The sequence below is a fragment of the Panthera onca genome, chromosome D2 (assembly GCF_046562875.1).
Source record: "Panthera onca isolate mPanOnc1 chromosome D2, mPanOnc1 haplotype 2, whole genome shotgun sequence".
Classification (NCBI taxonomy): Eukaryota; Metazoa; Chordata; class Mammalia; order Carnivora; family Felidae; genus Panthera; species Panthera onca.
Genome location: NC_138349.1, coordinates 43,053,294 through 43,072,495, shown reverse-complemented (window position 1 = coordinate 43,072,495; position 19,202 = coordinate 43,053,294). Strand labels below are relative to the sequence as shown.

The 19,202-nt window shown below is 38.3% G+C and overlaps 1 protein-coding gene across 3 annotated transcripts in view; it reads right to left on the bottom strand.

The window, feature by feature from the left end:
* Positions 1 to 971: 971 nt before the first annotated feature.
* The window catches only part of WAPL (WAPL cohesin release factor), a 92,847-nt gene continuing 74,616 nt past the window's right edge, over positions 972 to 19,202 (bottom strand). For 2 of the 3 annotated variants that reach the window (XM_060642291.3, XM_060642292.3), the window contains exons 12-19: positions 19,110 to 19,186; positions 14,550 to 14,725; positions 13,902 to 14,017; positions 13,316 to 13,480; positions 10,473 to 10,680; positions 7,930 to 8,018; positions 3,640 to 3,735; positions 972 to 3,324 (exon numbers count right to left, since the gene is read on the bottom strand). In XM_060642291.3, the coding sequence (XP_060498274.1) occupies positions 3,259 to 3,324; positions 3,640 to 3,735; positions 7,930 to 8,018; positions 10,473 to 10,680; positions 13,316 to 13,480; positions 13,902 to 14,017; positions 14,550 to 14,725; positions 19,110 to 19,186 (993 nt within the window). In that variant the 3' untranslated portion in view covers positions 972 to 3,258. The remainder of the gene's footprint in view (positions 3,325 to 3,639; positions 3,736 to 7,929; positions 8,019 to 10,472; positions 10,681 to 13,315; positions 13,481 to 13,901; positions 14,018 to 14,549; positions 14,726 to 19,109; positions 19,187 to 19,202) is intronic. The other variant, XM_078434488.2, reaches the window with a different exon arrangement.

Sequence of the window (19,202 nt, the reverse complement as noted above, 5' to 3'; positions counted from 1 at the left end):
CTTCCTCCTAACGTAACAAAATACCAGTGGTACGTTTGAAACATTTTAATCACACTGGTTTGTTCCATTTTCTCCCTGCTTTAGTCACTAACAAGGTATTAACTACTTTAGAAATAATTTTAGAGACTTGCAGTTAAAGGGACCCAAACCCAAGGACCTCAGCAATAGGAAAGCTATTATCCCAGGTGTGGACAGAGTCCCAGTAGTCTACTCTGTTTAGAACATTTTCATTTCCTGACCGTGGAAACAGAATTGGTTGGCGAAAGCTACCATTTACCAAGACCTAGGTTTGAAACAGGGTGCTAATGCTTCATACGCACGGTTCCGTTTAGTCTTCACGGTCCTGAGGTCAGGGAGAGCCCCATTTGTGGCTGAGTAAGCAAGATACAAGTCGTTTGGGAAACTGCTCATACATCAGCACTTATTTTCCAAATGTATGTGTGTGATTTAGGTCTTTCTATATGCATAGCCTGCCCGCTTCCACATGGTTATACATGTTGTGTATGTGTGCAAAAGGGGAGAGTGGATGCGAGCTCACGGGAGAGGCCCCTTCAAATCTAGTTTTGAAAGCAGTGAGGAGAGGTTGACGAATCCACTTGTGCAGCAAACTTAGAATCTGACATCTAAGAAAACTGAAAAACTAAAAGCAGCTGTAAAACAAATCAACAAAGTCTTGGGTCATATTCAGAGGGGCAAAAAGACTAAGGCAACTTAACAAATCCATCACGGGCCTAACTACATACAAGCAGAAAATCACCATCCCTAAACGAATCCAAGTTAAGAGTTGACATTCGGATGAGTATGAGGAAGGGAGAAGTTATGTAACGTTTAACAAAAACTGGTTAAATTTTATGTGTATGTTGAAAGGGAAATTCACGTAACACATCATATCTCCCCTTAGTCAGCTATATCAAGTTCATGAGCTTTCTTCCTCCAAAACAGTTCAATAGATTTATGTTAAAGACAACATGTGTATTGAAAGTAGCAATTTTATTTGAGTTAAAATTATTTACAAAAACCCAAAGACATACTTCATGAAACTGGTACAAACTATTTTTTTCCTGCCGTTGGCTTTTGCTCCAAAGATCACAGCTGAGAAATACTGTATAAAATAAAAATAGGATTGGATTCAGAAAAGTACTCTACTGTTCTAATTTCCAATTGGTAGTATTTACAGAAATATTTACAATGGAAAAAAGGTTACTTTAAAACTTTAATTTGCAAGTCAGCCTCAAGTACCCTAAAATGCAGAGTTCTCTGAGGGTTAAAAACACACAAATGCACTGCAGTTGGTGAGGTGATTTCTCCCCCACCACCCCCACCACAATCTGCATCTCTATCAGTGCTTGACAATTAGTTATTATTTAAAAAACAAAACAAAATAAAAAAAACCTGTTAAACACGGAGGTAAATCAATTCTCAAATGATTACCAGTGTAACAGAAAAATGTAGTTCGCCCTGACTGTTCTCATCCAAACATTTTAGAAGACTCTTTACCATCTGCCACAAGTCAGGTTTTTTAACCAAAAATCTGTTCAATTCCTAAAGCCAATGATTAATATCAATGCATTTTAAAATTATTAAACAAAATATATCTAATTCAATTTTATGGATATCATTTACTGATATACTTTTAAAATAGGTCACTACACTAGCATTTATACTCAGGGCAAATAAAACCTCGGTCCTTCCCAAGTTACACTGGCATAACTAGAACTATGCTGTTAAGAGGTGATGGGTGGGGGTTGGGTGGGTAGGAGGAAGAAAACAATTTGCCTGGAATCAGTTACTTCCTTATAGATTTCCCAACAATCTGCATTATCAAAAATAGGAAGACAATAGAAGGCAGCCACTGCATTAAAAAACATTACAGCTGGCACTGATACAAGAGCCCCGATTTGTCACTTTATACAAGGAAATAACAAAGTCTAAATGGATAACAATTAGACTTTTAGCTATTTTCCTCAATACACACCAAACTAATATATTTTTATGGCTTCAAGTTTTACAAATCCAATGAAGAAACATGATATAACTACCTGAAAGGTATTTAAAAGTATTTATGAAAGAAATCTCTGGAAAGCCTGTATTCAGGCCCAATCAACAAAAAAAGTTTAACCAGTGGTCTGAACAATAATTAACATAAGGAAGAGTTGCAATGTTGTGAAATTAAATATATAAAATGTGTTTTGTGTGTTCCATGACTGTTTTCCAAACACACTGTTCTATGAACTAAGAATTTGAATGAAAAAAAGGATCTTCTCTGAACCAGCAATTTAAGGCTTTGCGTTTATGCATTTGATCCTGTCACTCTGTAGAAGAATATACACATTATCTGGAAACATGAATTCCACATTGGTGTTTTAGCTTCCTTATATTTATTGTACTGAACATTAGAAAATATATCTAGAGAGCCCTCCCTCAAAACAATGTTTCAAGAGCCTCCTCTAGCATTAAGCGTAAACTACCCTGGGTTTGTTTGTCTATTTTGCTTCATCCTTTAACAGGGCACATCATCTTACATAATATTCCCTCAAACTGTTGTTTTCTTGTGTCTATAGCTATGACTCATTATGGTATGATAATATGGTCATGGTCTCAAAAGTGAAAAACAGCTCAACAACCCAAACCAAATCAAAAATAAAAAAATATACTATTAATCCCTTGTGTCTTTGGATTCCATCTAATTTTAAATATAGACAGTAGTTCAGGGAACAACAACAAAAAAAAATTCACAAAATTATTAAAAGCTTTATTTACGATTGGAATCATTCAACAAAAAAGCAAAAGCAAATGAGCCTGAAAAAGGAACTAAGCTGTTGTCTAGAATGTCCTCAAAACATTCGATACCTCAGTAGCTAAGCTGCCTTTGCACCTGGCTGGCATGACAACAGTGGCTCAACATACACAGCAGTTGCACTAACAGCAGCACAAATTTTCCCCTTAAAACTTGCCCAGAATGAAGCAAGAGAAGAGGGGAGAGTATAAACTCTGCCAAAGTTAAGTGTATTTAAATACTGCATGGAATTGTTAACAGCCTGAACCTTTTCCCTCATTTTTGATAGTTGCAGATTGATGTAGTAACTGTCATTTAGCAAATGCAGAATGCATGACGAAGAAATCAGGTGGCCTTAAAAATCCAAACATGAATGATACGGATGAATGTTCTTGGTATATCTTCAAGGACTTCTTTCATGACTTTTCTTTGTCTAAGAATAGCTCCAGCATTACCGAGCACCTGAAGCAAAGGTAAAGCAGCTAGCAATGTTCCAAGTATTCAATCACTCTAGAGATAGATTTCTGGCCTGTGGTTCCAACAGCACACTGAAGGGAAGGTGGGGAGGGGCAGAAAGGAAGTAACAGTTAATATTTAACCAATTTTATCAAGCATCAAATCAAAGCTTAGAATCTTTGGCTTTACTAAACTGAACACTATCAATCAGAACATATGAAGATTAAATTGTGGCTTTGATAACATAATGCCAATATATTTGGCCATAGTAATGAACCTTAAAAGAACACATTAAAAGAGAATCCCTTTTCGCTTCTAGTCACTATGGCCATACAGCATTTTAATTCCTACCGTTTAATGACAGTATCATATTTAAGACCACACAAGCTGCAACAGAAGCTACTTACAGTAAGATTCATGAAGCTCAGGAATTTTTTGAGCATCTCTGTCATTATTGAAAAGTCCCCTTCTGGCAGATATTCCCGCACCGTGGTCACATTGATCTGAGGAAACAGATCAAAGAAACATGGGTCAGGCAGCAGAAAACAGGAGTCTGCCCCCGGCACTGGGTTGTTGGTGTTGGCACACACCCTGTTCGAAACTTCCACAAGGTCCTTGAACTCCTTGGTTAATGTGCAATTTCCTTTTCTACCCTCCTAAATCTGCCGGTGTAGGTGTCCATTCCCTACTCCATCCCATCCTCAGAAAGGTAAAACTGGGAAAGGCTACAATGAAACACTTGTGTCCTTATTTACTTTTGTAAACCTACAGAGAAAAATGCCTGAGATAACAAAATGCACTGTTGGGGGGGGGGGGGGGCGAGGGGGGGCAGGCATGTCAAGAAGACAAGAGGGAAGTTGAAAATGTCCTCAGAGGTGCTTATGAAATCAAAAAAAAAATTCCTCATGTTCCTATGTAGGCTAGGAATTAACTAGATCTTTCCAAAGATAATCTAGTTTCATGAGAGAATGTCAGCAATGCCAAGAAAGGACATTAAGGTGTTTCCCTTCACTGTTAGCAAGAAGCAGCCAAACTATATATATATAACCAATCTGTTACAAGGAAAATATATAACTTGCTTAAAAAACCTGTTCTATTTCAATATATTTTTGAACTGTTTTAAAGGTTCATAATAAAAGGAAAGGCTCTTTTAAGAAGGTTCACCTATAATAAAAAGGCTCTTTTAAGAAGGTTCACCTATAATAAAAAGCACAAAAGAAAATATGTTGTCCTGAGTTTGGGGCCAGAAGGTGGGGGCTGAACTTCGGATTTTCGTGATGGGGGCAGGTAATGAGATTACATGCTATGTTTTTAAGACATTTGCCAGCAGTCCCCTCTCTCCCTTTGTAAAACAAATTCCTGTCAGGGTACTTTTGAAATTATAAAGAAACAAAATAATGTATGGATACAGTTTCAGAAAAGATCTAATAAATGTTACTAAAATAACTACGCTAAGTTATGTGCTATCAATCGCCCATAATCTAAGTGAACCACCTCCCCACCGAAAGCCACCGAAAGCCAACTAAGCCCCCAGCTGTGCATATTTACTCTGGAGTTAATCTTGCACCTAAAACAGATTTTACAAAATGCTTAAAAAATATACTGAAGTGATGAATGTTATAAGGACAATCATGATGGAAACTATAGAGCTAAATGAAAGCTAATTTAAGAATGTCTTTAAGCAATTTCTAGGAGAGCAGCGTGCTAGCATAGTGGTGGCAAAAGCAGTAGCTATGGTGCTATGAAGACTGCTCAGTAGAAAAGCGATTTCTATGACACAGAATAAATGATTAGATCCAAGGTTTTGAGTGAAAGCCTCAATAATCAAATCCCTTTCCATCAAAACAGAATGCAACATATAGTGGCTGGGGCGTGGGAAGGACAGTCACAGCATTTATTTTTAAACAGAGAGCAGCAAGTACAAAAAGAAAAAAATGAGAGGGGCTCTGTCAGAAGAACATGCGACTCAATCTCGGGGTCATGAGGTTAAGCCTCATGTTGGGTTGTAGAGATTACTTAAATAAAAAGAAAAAAATGAGAAATGGCATGGCCTATTTGGGAAATTTAGAAAAGTACCCAAGGGGAAGAACAGATTTGGAAAATGGAGAAGGCAGTTTTAACAAGTTTTACATGAAGCCATAAACAAAGTTATGATTCCCTAAATGACTGGGAGACAAGAAAGGTGGTCTTAAGAAAGCTAGCTATGGTGCAGTGTCCAAGATTTCAGGAATGGAGTCAAGAGAGCAGAAAAGACAAAAACGAGTGAGGAGACTATTACAATGCACTAGATACATGGTATGCAATGGAAAATGACCTAAGCTCCTGGGGTTCCAAAGCATGCAGCCCTTTCCCACAGGCAGCTTTTACTATAATATAACCACCTGCTTTCTTGTGTCTCTTTTACTTACACATTCAGCAAACCAATTTCCATTACATTTTATGTATCAGCTAGCTTTCTGGGGTTAATCATAATAATACCCCAAGGCAATAAAGACATCCAGCGTTCTATGAATTCACAACTGCCTACAATTTAAGGACCTTATGACCTCTTTAGAGATAAGAGATACAGACAAATAGAAATTTATACATGAGAAAAATGGCCAAAGGTAAATTATATGTGGTAATACCACAAATTAATTTCTAGACCTGTTATTTAAGAAAGAATATAAATGAAACTAGGGTGTGTGCAAAACAGAATACCTAAAAATTGTTAAATTTAAATAGTATGCCCACTGTTTTTGACACCTGCCTCTTCCTCTTTCCCCTCTGCTTGATAAGCATTTCTCATCTACCCTTAAAATCTCTGAATTCAAGGGGGCGCCTGGGTGGCTTAGTAGGTTAAGCGTCTGACTTCAGCTCAGGTCATGATCTCAGGGTTGGTGGGTTCCAGTCCTATACTGGGCTCTGTGCTGACATCTTAGAGCCTAGAGCCTGCTTTGGATTCTGTCTGCCTCTCTCTGCCTCTGCTCGTGCTTGCTTGCCCTCTCTCTCTCTCAAAAATTAAACATAAAAAAAAAAAAAAAAACAAACCCTTTTTTAAATCTCTGAATTTAAGGAAACAAAGAAAAGGGCTGAGCTGAAAAAATCTTGCAGGGCCTCTAGAGCCATGATGAGAACTTTGGTCTTGATCTTGAAAGCCATGTGCCAGGAAGGGCCACAACGGAGCAGGCTAGTCTGCATTTAGATCAGAGCTTGACTAGAATATAAATATGGAAGAGATGGATAAGAAAGGATCAGAAAAAACATTTAACACAAAAGAGAAGCAAACTTGGGGCACCTGGGTGGCTCAGTCAGTCAAGAGTCAATCACCTCTTGATTTTGGCTCAGGTCATGATCTCAGGGTTTGTGAGATCCACATGGAGCCTAACTTGGGATTCTGTCTCCTCTCCCTCTGCCCCTTCCCCTGCTTGCACATGCTCTCTCTCTCAAACATTAAAAAAAGAGAGCAAGAAGCTAACCCAAAATTTCACTATAGAATAGACTTCCATTCTTGCCTCCTGAATGCCCTTGCTCCTAAGGAAAAGAACTTCCCTTTCATTTTAAAATTTGGCTCTTCACTAGACCTTCCCCTTAAAAAGTCCTCCCAATGACTGTCTCATTAGCCAGAACTGTCTGCCCTCATGCTGACTCAGCCCTACCATCTGGACACTAATACTTCTAGTTAAACCATCATAATCTAAATCTTCCATAGTAATCCCATTTTCCCTGCGAGTAAGTAAGTTGTTTAAACAAAAGCCATGTGAGCCAAAGTTGGCCAAGATAAGAGGACTGTCTACTTGGTGCAGTGGGTGTGGAGGGATGGGGGGCGGAACTCTGCTCTTAAAAAGAAATATACAGGAGGGAGGCTACCTTCTTCTATTGGACCTTATTTAACTAGAGGAGACTGGTAGCTAGAGCCAGTATGGGGCCAGGAGGAGACCAAGCACAAGACAAAACAACATGCAGAGGGCAGTAGGGTTTAAAGACACATTATCTGAGTCCTTAATAATAATATCACTGAGACTAGATTTTTCCTTCCCCCCACTCCCCCAGCCCCTCTGAGACTAAAGCCAGCTCAGCACAGGTTTTATATTATGCTTTTACTTCAACCAAAGCCATTTCAATAAATTCATCCATCCATCAAAAACTTTCTCATTGGGGCGCCTGGGTGGCTTAGTCGATTGAGCATCCGACTTCGGCTCAGGTCATGATCTCGTGGCTCGTGAGTTCAAGCCCCGCATTGGGCTCTGTGCTGACAGCTCAGAGCCTGGAGCCTGCTCCATATTCTGGGTCTCCCTCTCTCTCTCTGCCCTCTCCCGCTCATGCTGTCTCTGTCTCTCAAAAACAAACATTAAAAAACAAACCAAAAAAACCTTTCTCATTAAATCCGATGTACTCTTATTTTGGAATAAGAAATAATTAATACCTTTAAAAGTTCACCAAATAAGGGTGCCTGGGTGGCTCAGTTGGTTAAGTGCCCAATTCTTGACTTGGGCTCAGGTCATGATCTCATGGTTCATGAGTTTTGAGTCCTACATCCTCTCTCTCCTTCTCCCACTCTCTTTCAAAATAAATAAGCTTTTTAAAAAAAGTCATAAAATATTTGAAAGCTTTAACATGAAGATGAAAATAAAGTAATACAGAAGTAAATTAGGTAATGGTATGAAGCTGTCACAATGGAATCTTTTCAAGACACATAATACTGAACCATTACTTACTGGACTCTCCTGGCAGAGACACCCGAGAAGCAGCGCTGTGTACGAGGCCACTATGCAATCTTCCATGTGTTTGCCAGCATGCTGAAGGGCTAAGAATATTTAAACAAAAAACTGTAACGGTATATCAAAACAAACAAGAAACCACCCCACAAAACCACCAATTCTGTTATCTTTTCTTCAGAACTGCTTAAACATCGATAAATGCCACTAGAAAAATGGGATATCCACACAAATTAACAAAAAATTACTCAAATAGAAGAGGGACCTTAATATAAGCATGAAAACCATAAAACTCTTAGACAAAAATACAGGACTAAATCTTTATGATCTTGGGTTAGGAAATGGCTTCTTAGCCACCACACCAAATCCACAAGTGACAAAATTAGATAAACCAAACTTCGTCAAACTCAAAACTTTTGCATTTCAAAAGACACCATCAAGAAAGTGAAAAGACAACATAGATAGGTAAATGAGCAATAAGCAGGTGAAAACATGCTCAATACCATTTATTCAATAGGGAACTGCAAATCAAGTAACATATACCTTCACACCCACTAGGATGGCTAAAATGAAAAAGGCAAATAACTATTCGTAAGGATTTGGAGAAACTAGAACCCTTGTTATGTGGCTGGCAGGGACGTAAAATGAGGCAGTCACTTTGGAAAACAGTTTGATAGTTCCCTAAAATGCTAAACATTGAGTTAACAAATAAGCCAGCACCTTCCACTCTTAGGTATATACCCAAGAGAACTGAAAATATATGTTCACACAAAAACTTGTATGTGAATGTTAGGTCATGGCAGCGTTATTCATAAGAGCCACAGGTGGACCCAACCTGAATGTCCATCAATTGAAGACTAAAGTGTGGTACATACCAACAATGGAATATTATTTGGCCATAAAAAGGAACTTATGTACTGGTAACATGTTATAACATGAAAAACATTGAAAACATTGGGCTAAGTGAAAGAAGCCAGTCACAAAGGGCTACTGTTATTATTCCATTTACAGGAAATGTTCAGAATAGGCAAATCCAGAGACAGAATTAGTGGTTGCCACTGGCCAGGGAGGGGAGAACAGAGAGTGGTGGCTGCTAAATGGGCATAGGGTTTCTTTTGGGGATGATGACATGTTCTGAAATTAGGCCGTGGTAATGGTTGCACCTTGTGAATACAGTGAAAACTACTCCAAAGTTTCCTTTAAAAGGCTGAATTTTATCTTGTTGTGGGCTGAACTATTACCCCACCCCCTGAATATGCTGAGCTCCTAACCCCCAGTGCCTCAGGGTAGGAGGTAGATAGGGTGTTTAATTAAACAGGAAGTTGGTTTAAATGAGGTCACTGGGGTGGGTCCTCATCTGTCTGTTATCCTCATAAGAGGAAATAAGAACAAAGATACATTAAGTGAAGACCATGTAAAAAGACAGGGAGAAGATGGCCATCTACAATCCAAGGAGAGATCAGCTCTGAGACCAACCCTGACACCTTGATCTTGGACCTACAGCCCCCAGAAGTGGGACAGAATCAACTTCTGTTGTTTAAGCTGCTCGTCTACAGTTACAGCAGGTCCTCACAAGCTAACACTTAGGCCAATAAAGCTATTATTTAAAAAGAATGCTACACAACCAAAAATATTACCCCAAAGGAAACATGAACACTGAGAAAACGGAACAGCTGGGGCGCCTGGGTGGCTCAGTTGGTTAAGCGACCAACTTCGGCTCAGGTTATGATCTCGCAATTCAGGAGTTCAAGCCCCGTGGTGGGCACTGTGCTGATGGCTCAGAGCCTGGAGCCTGCTTCAGATTCTGTGTCTCCCTCTCTCTGCCCCTCCCCTGCTCATGCTCTGTGTGTGTCTCTCTCTCTCTCTCTCTCAAAAATAAACATTAAATTTTAAAAAATTTAGAGAATGGGACAGCAATTTTTTACAATATTAGAACTAATGGCATTAGTGGAACCGTGGACATAAGAGAAAGACTAGGCTCAGAAAAAGACATTTGCTGGGGCTTGCCTCCTAGCTTGGTAAAGCTCACCATATTATTTAATTTCATAACCAGAGTGACATGAAGTTACAAATGGCTATTTTGCAGTACGTGCATAAAAAGTAAACCCAGTATCAGCTGCTGACAACAGTGGATAATAAATGTAATGACTCCATCAGTTTATTCCTTACAGTGCTTGCAAGCTAATACCATTTGAGAACTGTTACTGTAATTTCTGGTAACAGATCTCACTTTATAAAGTGAGACCCATAAAAAAATCTCAAAACTGTAAAAACCTTTAGGAGTCCCAATGTTCAACCACTCTCTTTTCACTGAGTAAAGCCCAGCCTGGGAAAGGCAGACCTTTCGTACACTGCACACGTGCCTTCCTCACCGCTAGGAAACCAGCAAAGAAAAATTCCTGTGAGCACCGAAATATGAAAGCTTGTCTGCACTGAACTAGAGAGGCCGAACAATCATAGCAAGATTATGACAACACACGAATTAAAAAGGTGTTAAGAGGGAAACATTTTCAATTTGAATACACGACTTAAAATAAATGTACCTTTATTGAGGTCAAGTTCTTCATCGTCCTCCTCCTTCTTCTGTTTCTCTTCTGTACCATCGGTCTTTTCAGTTGATACCCACTGTATTTCTCCACTTGTTTCTTGCCACTCTCCACTCTTATCATGCTGAGTGGTGGGAGCATCTTTGATCAATTCATCTGTTTTACTTTCTGCCAACTGAGCTGCTCGTTCTCGCTCAAGGAACAGCTGATAAAAATTTTTTTTTGAAGATCATTAAAAGAACACCAACCAACATGTATGTACCCAAATATAAGATCTGTTTGCTTTCAAAATCACTAACCCTAAGAAGCATGCTGTCTGGTTAAAAAGGGTAAGTTACGATAAAAGGCTTTGTTCTACATCCACCTGAAGGCAAAAAAGAAAGTATAAATGCTATTGGGATTCAACCAAGTAAATTAAATGTATCTACTAATGTTATAGGCATTCCGTTTATAAGAATGCAAATCTCAACATGTGCCCTTAAATTGGATAATAATGACAGGATATTTCAAGCAAAAATACAAACTTGATTTAAAAAAAAAAAATTTTTTTAAGCCTGAGCAGACGGGATAAAATTAAGAAAGGACACTAAATAAAATTATATAACATTAACACACACACACACACACGCATGCACACACCTATGTAATATTAGGGAAAAGCAACATGGCTTCTTTAAAAGAAATCTAAAGAGATAAACAAACACCAGTAAAAATAAAAAGCAAAAGGTCTCAGAGAAAACACTCAGAACTGGATCGATCTCAACTGATATTATTAACAATGAAAATGTAATGGTCAGTGGAAGTACACAGGGAAAACTCTTAAGTCAAAAGGGAACGTACTGAATTCCTTGCCTTCATGTACTTTATTTTCCTTGTGCTGGGCTAGTGCTGAATGTACAGAAAGTATTTACTGATAGAATCTGGGGAAAACTCCAAGTTACTAAAAACAACTACCTGAAAATCAAATGCCAAGTAAATCTCAAAAAGTTGCTGAGTATACAGAAGAGTGGTATAGAAACTTTTAATACCCTTAAGAAAATAAAATTTGAGCTTTATACAAAAGCCGTATTTCTTAAAATTGGTTCAAGAATCTCTAGGGGTCCCCAAAATCCCTTTAGAAAATCTGTGAGGTCAAAAATCACATTCATAACAATAAGAGGTCAACTGACTTCTTTCATTCTCTCATGAATGTACAGTGTTTTCCAGAATCTACATACCATGTGATTATGTTAGTGCTTTGATGGCTAAGGGAACGAAGGCCTCTGTTTTATAATTTTCTGCTTTGATTTCAAATTCAGTAAATATCAATAGATCAAACACACAAACAAAAAATTTTTATAATTTTTTTTTTAATGCTTATTTTTATTTTTGAGAAAGCGAGTGAGTGAGCGAGAGAGAGCGAGAGCACGAGCAGGGAAAGGGCAGAAAGAGAGGGAGACACAGAATCTGAAGCAGGCTCCAGGCTCCAAGCTATCAGCACAGAGCCTGATGCAAGGCTCGACCATGAACCGTGAGATCATGACCTGAGCTGAAGTCGGACCCTTAACCAACTAAGCCACCGGGGCACCCCAAACCAAAAATTCTTTTTAAGTTCCCAATAATTTTTAAGAGTATAAAAGAACTCCGGGATCAAAATATTTGCTAAGAGAATGATGGGGTCATAGTTATGACTCAGGAAAAGATCAAGTTGTTGTGGACTGATTACCTTCTTTAAAAAGGTAGTTTCAGGGGTGCCTGGGTGGCTCAGCTGGTTAAGCACTGACTTTGGCTCAGGTCATGATCTCACACTTCGTGAGTTCAAGCCCCATGTTGCACTCTGTGCTGACAGCTCAGAGCCTGAAGCCTGCTTTGGACCCTGTGTCTCCCTCTCTCTGCCCTTCCCCTGCCTGCACTCTGTCTCTGTATTTCAAAAGTAAAATAAACATTAAAAGAAAAAAAAAGGTATTTTCAAAAAGGCCAAAAGGATTAACAGGATAGTAAAAGTTTTGGAAACAATGAAAAGGATAGTTCATTATCAATTCTAAACATGCAAATTGTCATTTAAGGAAAGAAAAAGGTAGTTAGGAACCTAACCTGTTAGACTGGAAAAGAAAAACTACAGTGCCCACTATTGTTCAAGAAACACAGCCGTGCGGTTTTTTGGGAGAAGCATAAATTGAGGACAGGGAGTGTGTTTGGTAACCGGGATCCACTGAATTGAGGACATCAATTTTTACTTATTTATTTATTTTTAAGTTTACTTATTTAATCTCTTCACACAATGTGGGGTTCAAACTCCCAACTCCACGATCATGCTCCTCCAACTGAGCCAGCCAGATGCCCCACAGGGACATTAATTTTTAAATACAGTTATTCGTAACACAATTCCTAAGCCAGGAAATTACTCCACAGACATACTCTGAAAAGTGTGCACCCCACCCCCGCTTCCAAAAACGGGAAAGATATGGCCCAATATTTAGAAACACAAAAGTCCGAGACACGGATCACACGAAGAAGTAAATGCTAGAGGACTTGAACTGGATGGGATTGGGGCTGGAAACGGATTCTTGACCTGCAATCTTTTGATAAAACAAATACGCCTTGTTTCTGCTTTTCACTAACAACGCCTAAGGAGTGATTATTATAGTTAAACTGTCAGTGGAGTGCAGTAAGGAAGGGTATACACTCTAACCCGGTGTACCTTTCAGTGAACTGGCGAGGGTGAGCTAGATAGAGTGAGACACCCATACACACCCACAAAAGAAAAGGGGAGGGAGAGAGGCGGGAAAGGCACAAATGATGAAGAAGTTGGACAACGCAACAAACTGAAGGTGTTAGCTTGTTCTGAAGTTGTTGCTTACCTGCACTAAAGCCTGAACGGCATGAATTTGTCCAGCTATCCTTAAACTATCATCTCCTTCTCCACTACAGAGGGAAGAATCAAAAGAACATGATGTTTCCATGTTGACAAGACAGTGCCGATTCCGAGCACTATACTCCACTAGATTTATCAGTAGACCTAAGCCCTACAAAAATTAAAACATGCATATTACCACAGGTGAGAATTAAAAGCAAATCAACACAGTATACATAACTTTTATTGGCAGCTAGAAACCTGTGTTCTGCCATCCACTAAATGGTTAAAAACCAGTGTGAAAGATAATGATCTTCACAATGATTTCACTGCTTTTTAAAAATCACAACTTTTAGGTTTGTTTGTTAGTTTTTTTTTTTTTTTTAACTTTTAGATTGTTTTCATACTTAATACTTTATTTTTGCACAGAGCCCTTCCTGGCTCTCTTTTGTATAATATGAGGTGTGTTCACAAGTAGTCCACTGAAACCCTCAATATACTGAACAGCTGGTTCTTAAACCCAAAACTAAGATGAAGTTTTTATCATTTTAATAGATTAAATACTAATTTCTGAAATAGTCACTCCAACTCACCAGCACTCGGATATCAAATCTCTGCTCCTGAGGTAGGTACTTTGGAACCTGAAGCACACAGTTCATTGCTGTGCCAATCAAGCCATCCTGTTCTCCCGTTTTGGTGCTGCCCCACTCTGAAAGAGTTAGGAATGTAAGGAATATGAAAATTGTTATGGATTCTTCTCTAGGACACTACCAACCAATATTCATTAACACTGATATAAAAAGTTAGAAATACATAACTATTTCTTTATTAAAAAATATTTTTGACCATACTATTTCCAAACCAAGGTACCAGGCTGACCCTAAAAATACTGGGGTGCCTGAATGGCTCAGTAAAGCATCAGACTCTTGATTTCAGCCCATGTCATGATCTCACAGTTTGGCAGTTTGAAGTTCCATGATGATAGAGTACAGCCTGCTTGGGATTCTCGCTCTCTCCCTCTCTCTCTGCCCCTCCCCTCCTCCCACACATGCTCATTCTCAAAAGTAAACTTAAAAAAAAAAAAAAAAAAACCCCTACAAGTAGTTAAATCTATACATGAGTGAGTTACATGATGGCAATTAAAAAATCACTACATCGAGAAAAGAAATAAGGGGAATAACTTGTTTTTACATGTAATATACAATCTTTCAATGAGAATACATGTAGAAAATATAACTTACCATTGTCATTAGTTAAATTGAGCAATACCCCAATGATGGCCCTCATACAGTCTTCCACTGCTTTGCCCACATGGTTGGTTACATTCTGGTGAGGCAGAGGCTTACTGTCAGGTAAGCATATACTGTTCTCAGCACGGTTATACTGCTGAATCAATCCTTCACAATGTTGTAATGCTCTTAAGAGAAAACAAAATGTAGACTATTATGCTAAACAAAATTAGTTATACTAAGAATTTCTATTTACTTGGACCTTAATGTTTTAAATGTCATAAATGCTGCCAAATTAATCTCTATTATAGAGGTATAATGTATTAACTATTTAATCATATACCAAGTAGGTGTAATATCACACTAAGTGCTAAATTTTATTTTGAGAAAACTCGATAATTTAAATTTTTCTAAGTTAAAACTATAAACTCAGTGGAGAAGCTTACACCTGTACTACTTACAGTTGTCCCCACTTTACCAATCTCTCCCAAACAGACCTACCACAATCCTTCCCTAAACAAGATAATTTAAGAACTATACTTCTGAATTTCATTTAGATGATTTTCATTTAGGATGCAAACTCTGAGCAGGTAAAGAATATTATTTGTGTTAATAATGCATAATAGGGGCGCCTGGGTGGCGCAGTCGGTTAAGCGTCCGACTTCAGCCAGGTCACGATCTCGCGGTCTGTGAGTTCGAGCCCCGCGTCAGGCTCTGGGCTGATGGCTCGGAGCCTGGAGCCTGCTTCCGATTCTGTGTCTCCCTCTCTCTCTGCCCCTCCCCCGTTCATGCTCTGTCTCTCTCTGTCCCAAAAATAAATAAATAAATAAATAAATAAATAAATAAAAAGAACTACCTTTTAAAAAAAAAAAATAATGCATAATAAATAACCTTGTATAGATGATATTAAATACTTCATAAACATTAGAGTACATCATATTTTTTTAACATGAGGTCATTTAACTGACATGTCTCCTGGCAGCCATAAGGTTTATCAGTTACATTCCAAGGATTTTCCAGATGCTACCCAAAATAACAAGGAAATATAATCTTTAAGTGAGCCTAGTATTTATGAAGACTGTCTTTAAATCACCAAGTCCATTAGTTCAAAAAAGTATATGCTCTCTCAGTTGATTATATATACACCACACAAAACTCCTAAAGAAAACTGTACTGTAACTCATCCTTCTCTAGCCTCTCCTGTTAAAACACATTATTAGGAAGGTGTTCCTCATGTCTAATCTAAAATAATTTGTTGCTCGGGCTTGTGGATGGCTCACTCAGTTAAGCATCCAACTTCAGCTCAGGTCACGATCTCGTAATTTGTGGGTTCAAGCCCCACGTCAGACTCTGTGCTGATAGCTTCAGATCCTGTGTATCCTTCTCTCTCTGCCTCTCCCCTGCTCACACACACTCTTTCTCTCTCAAAAATGAACAAACGTAACATAAAATAAAATGAAATAAAATGAAATGAAATAAAAAATAAAATAAAATAATAAAATAAAATAAATTTGTTGTTTAGATGTTTGAGGATGTGAGCCAGAACTAACTGTGCTATTATTGTTAACTGCCTTCAGTAGTACTGAGCTAAAACATGGTTTTGGTTGGTAAATGAGGGGAAAACATCAGAGGTATATCATTTTATCTTTCAATATGCTATCCCTGCATTTATCAGGGTCCTACTGAAAAGTTTAAAAAGTCAGAGGAGTGTTACTTCACAAACATCCAATTCTGACCCTTACGGCTACTTCTAAGATTTTTGACAGAAAATTCCTAATCACAATGAAAGAGATGAAAACTGTCATATTAAATACCTCCTGAAAGACACCATGTGTACAGGGGTCATGAAATATACGTTTTTAAAGGAAGAAACTGATTTAACCTGCAGGAATACTCTTTGGTAAGGGAGAATAAAACATAATAACAACTAGAACACAAGCCTTAAAGGTACTAAATGTGATACAAAATTTACAAATGTAAGGCCAAAAAATAAGACCCAGGGGAAACCTACAGATCTACTGGAAACTAAATACTACCAGAAATTTGAATACTGACTGGATGTATGATAACATTAAGTCAATAATTTATAGGGTATGAAAACAGTATTGGGGTTACACCACTCATTCATTCATTCATTCATTCGTGTGTTTAGAATTTTGGGGCCAGTGCCTGGGTGGCTTAGTCGGGTAAGTGTCTGACTTTGGCTCAGGTCGTGATCTTGCAGTTCCTGAGTTTAAGCCCTGCATCGGGCTCTGTGTTATCAGCCCAGACTGCCAGATGATTTTAACTAAGAAATTAACTTTAAAAAATTTTAAGTAATATTTACACCCAATGTGGGGCTCAAACTTACAACCCTGAGATCAACAGTCACAAGCTCCACTGACTGACCCAGCCAGGCACCCCTGTGGTTACATCTTTTAAAGAGTCCTCTTTTAAGAGACTTTATATACTCAAGTATTTAATGGATTAATGAAATCTGTAATTTGCTTCAAAATAATTAATACAGAAGAGTTATCAACAGGGTTACAAATGGAAACAAGACGGGCCATGGTTGATGATTATCCAAGCTTAATGGTACATACATCAAGATTTACCATATTAGTGGGGCACCTGGATGGTTCAGTCTGTTAAGTGTCCGATTCGTGATCTCAGCTCAAGTCATGATTTCAGTTTTTGTGAGTTCGAGCCCTGCCTGGGCTCTGTGCTGGCAGTGCAGAGCCTGCTTAAGATTCTCCCTCTTTCTCGGCCCCTCCCTGGCTCGCACTCTCTCTCAAAATAAATAAATAAACTTAAAAAAAAAAAAAAAGGATTTATCATACTACTTTGTCTATTTTTGTCTTTGTTTGAAATGCAGTAAAATAAGGATTAAAAACACATGAACTCGAGTCAGGCTACAGTGGGCTTTTGATTTCATTCCAAAGACTATGAACACACATCCAAGGCCAATAAGGAACCAGAGATTTGGGCCATTTGCAACTATGTGGATGGAACTAGAGGGTATTACGCTAAGTGAAATTAGTCAGAGAAAGACAAATATCCTATGACTCGACTCATATGAGAACTTTAAGATACAAAACAGATGAACATAAGGGAAGGGAAGCAAAAATAATATAAAAACAGGGAGGGGGACAAAACATAAGAGACTCTTAAATATGGAGAACAAACAGGGTTGCTGGAGGAGTTGTGGGAGGGGGGATGGGCTAAATGGGTAAGGAGCACTAAGGAATCTACTCCTGAAATCATTGTTGCACTATATGCTAACTTGGATGGAAATTAAAAAATAAATAAATCCTTAAAAAAAAAAGGAACCAGAGATTTGGCATTGGGGATTGTATTTACAAAGCAGAGATTTGGGAAAGTTAAGCCCCTGTGGTATTGGGCTGGACAGGCTGAAGGTGAGATATCAAGAACTAAGATGGAGATATTAGGAAGAGGCTGTTGTACTAAACTTGAACCAAGGCTGGAAACATAACTGGAAACTTTATGTGAACTGAAGTGATAGCATTAACCTAATGTCATGCAAGTTGGGCAGAGAGAGTACAATAGAGAGAGCTACATATAGATCTGGAAAAACACATATAAAGGACAGGAGAGGGTTAGAAAAGGTCATTTACAATAAAAATAAGGACTAATACTTAGTTTTTACCATATCTAAGAATTATTTATGCATACACATATATATTAACATCGTAATATATACATTGTATACAATAAGACATTTAAAGACATTTAAAAATCATTTAAAATATTTTAATATTTTACAAATATACCATTTAAAACATATTTTTGAAAATGTTATATATAACATATATTAGCATATATACAAATTATTTTTAATAACAACAACCTTAGGTAGGTAGATGCAATTATTACCCCCTTCTAAATCACTTGTAGCAAGTAAATGACTTGCCCAAGGTCACAGGGCTAAAGTCATGAAGCTGGGATCCATACTCAGTCTTTCTGGCTCCATAATCTGCACTCCTAACTTTTGTACTACACTGTACTACCTCTTGTTCACAGAACTTGACAAAAGTGTTTTATGAAGGAAGGTGATACAATCATACTTCCTTTATGGTCAACTCAAATGCCTTTTTTTTTATATATACACTTTATTTTTTGAGAGACAGAGAAGAGACAGAGTGCAAGTAGGGGAGGGGCAGAGAGGGAGACAGAATCCAAAGCAGGCTCAAGGTTCCAAGCTATCAGCACAGAGCCCAACAGAGGGCTCAAACCCATGAATGCGAGATTATGACCTGAGCTGAAGTTGGATGCTCAATTGACTGAGCCACCCAGGCACCCCCTTTTTAAACTGTTTTTAATGTTTGCTTATTTTTGAGAAAGAGAGACAGAGACAGAGTGCGGGTGGGGGAGGGGCAGAGAGAGGGAGACACAGAATCCAAGGCAGGCTTCCAGGCTCTGAAATGACAGCACAGAGCCCGATGTGGGGCTCAAACTCACGAACTGTGAGATCATGATCTGAGCCGAAGTCGGAAGCTTAACCAACTGAGCCACCCAGGCGCCCCTCAACTCAAATGCTTTGAATAAACAGCATGATATTTCAAAAAAACTTACTTAGCTGAAGAAACAATGAGCTGTGAATCTTTATATGCTATCAAGTAGCTTTGATTCTCTGGATTATGTACTGTTACCTAAAAGGGAAAAATA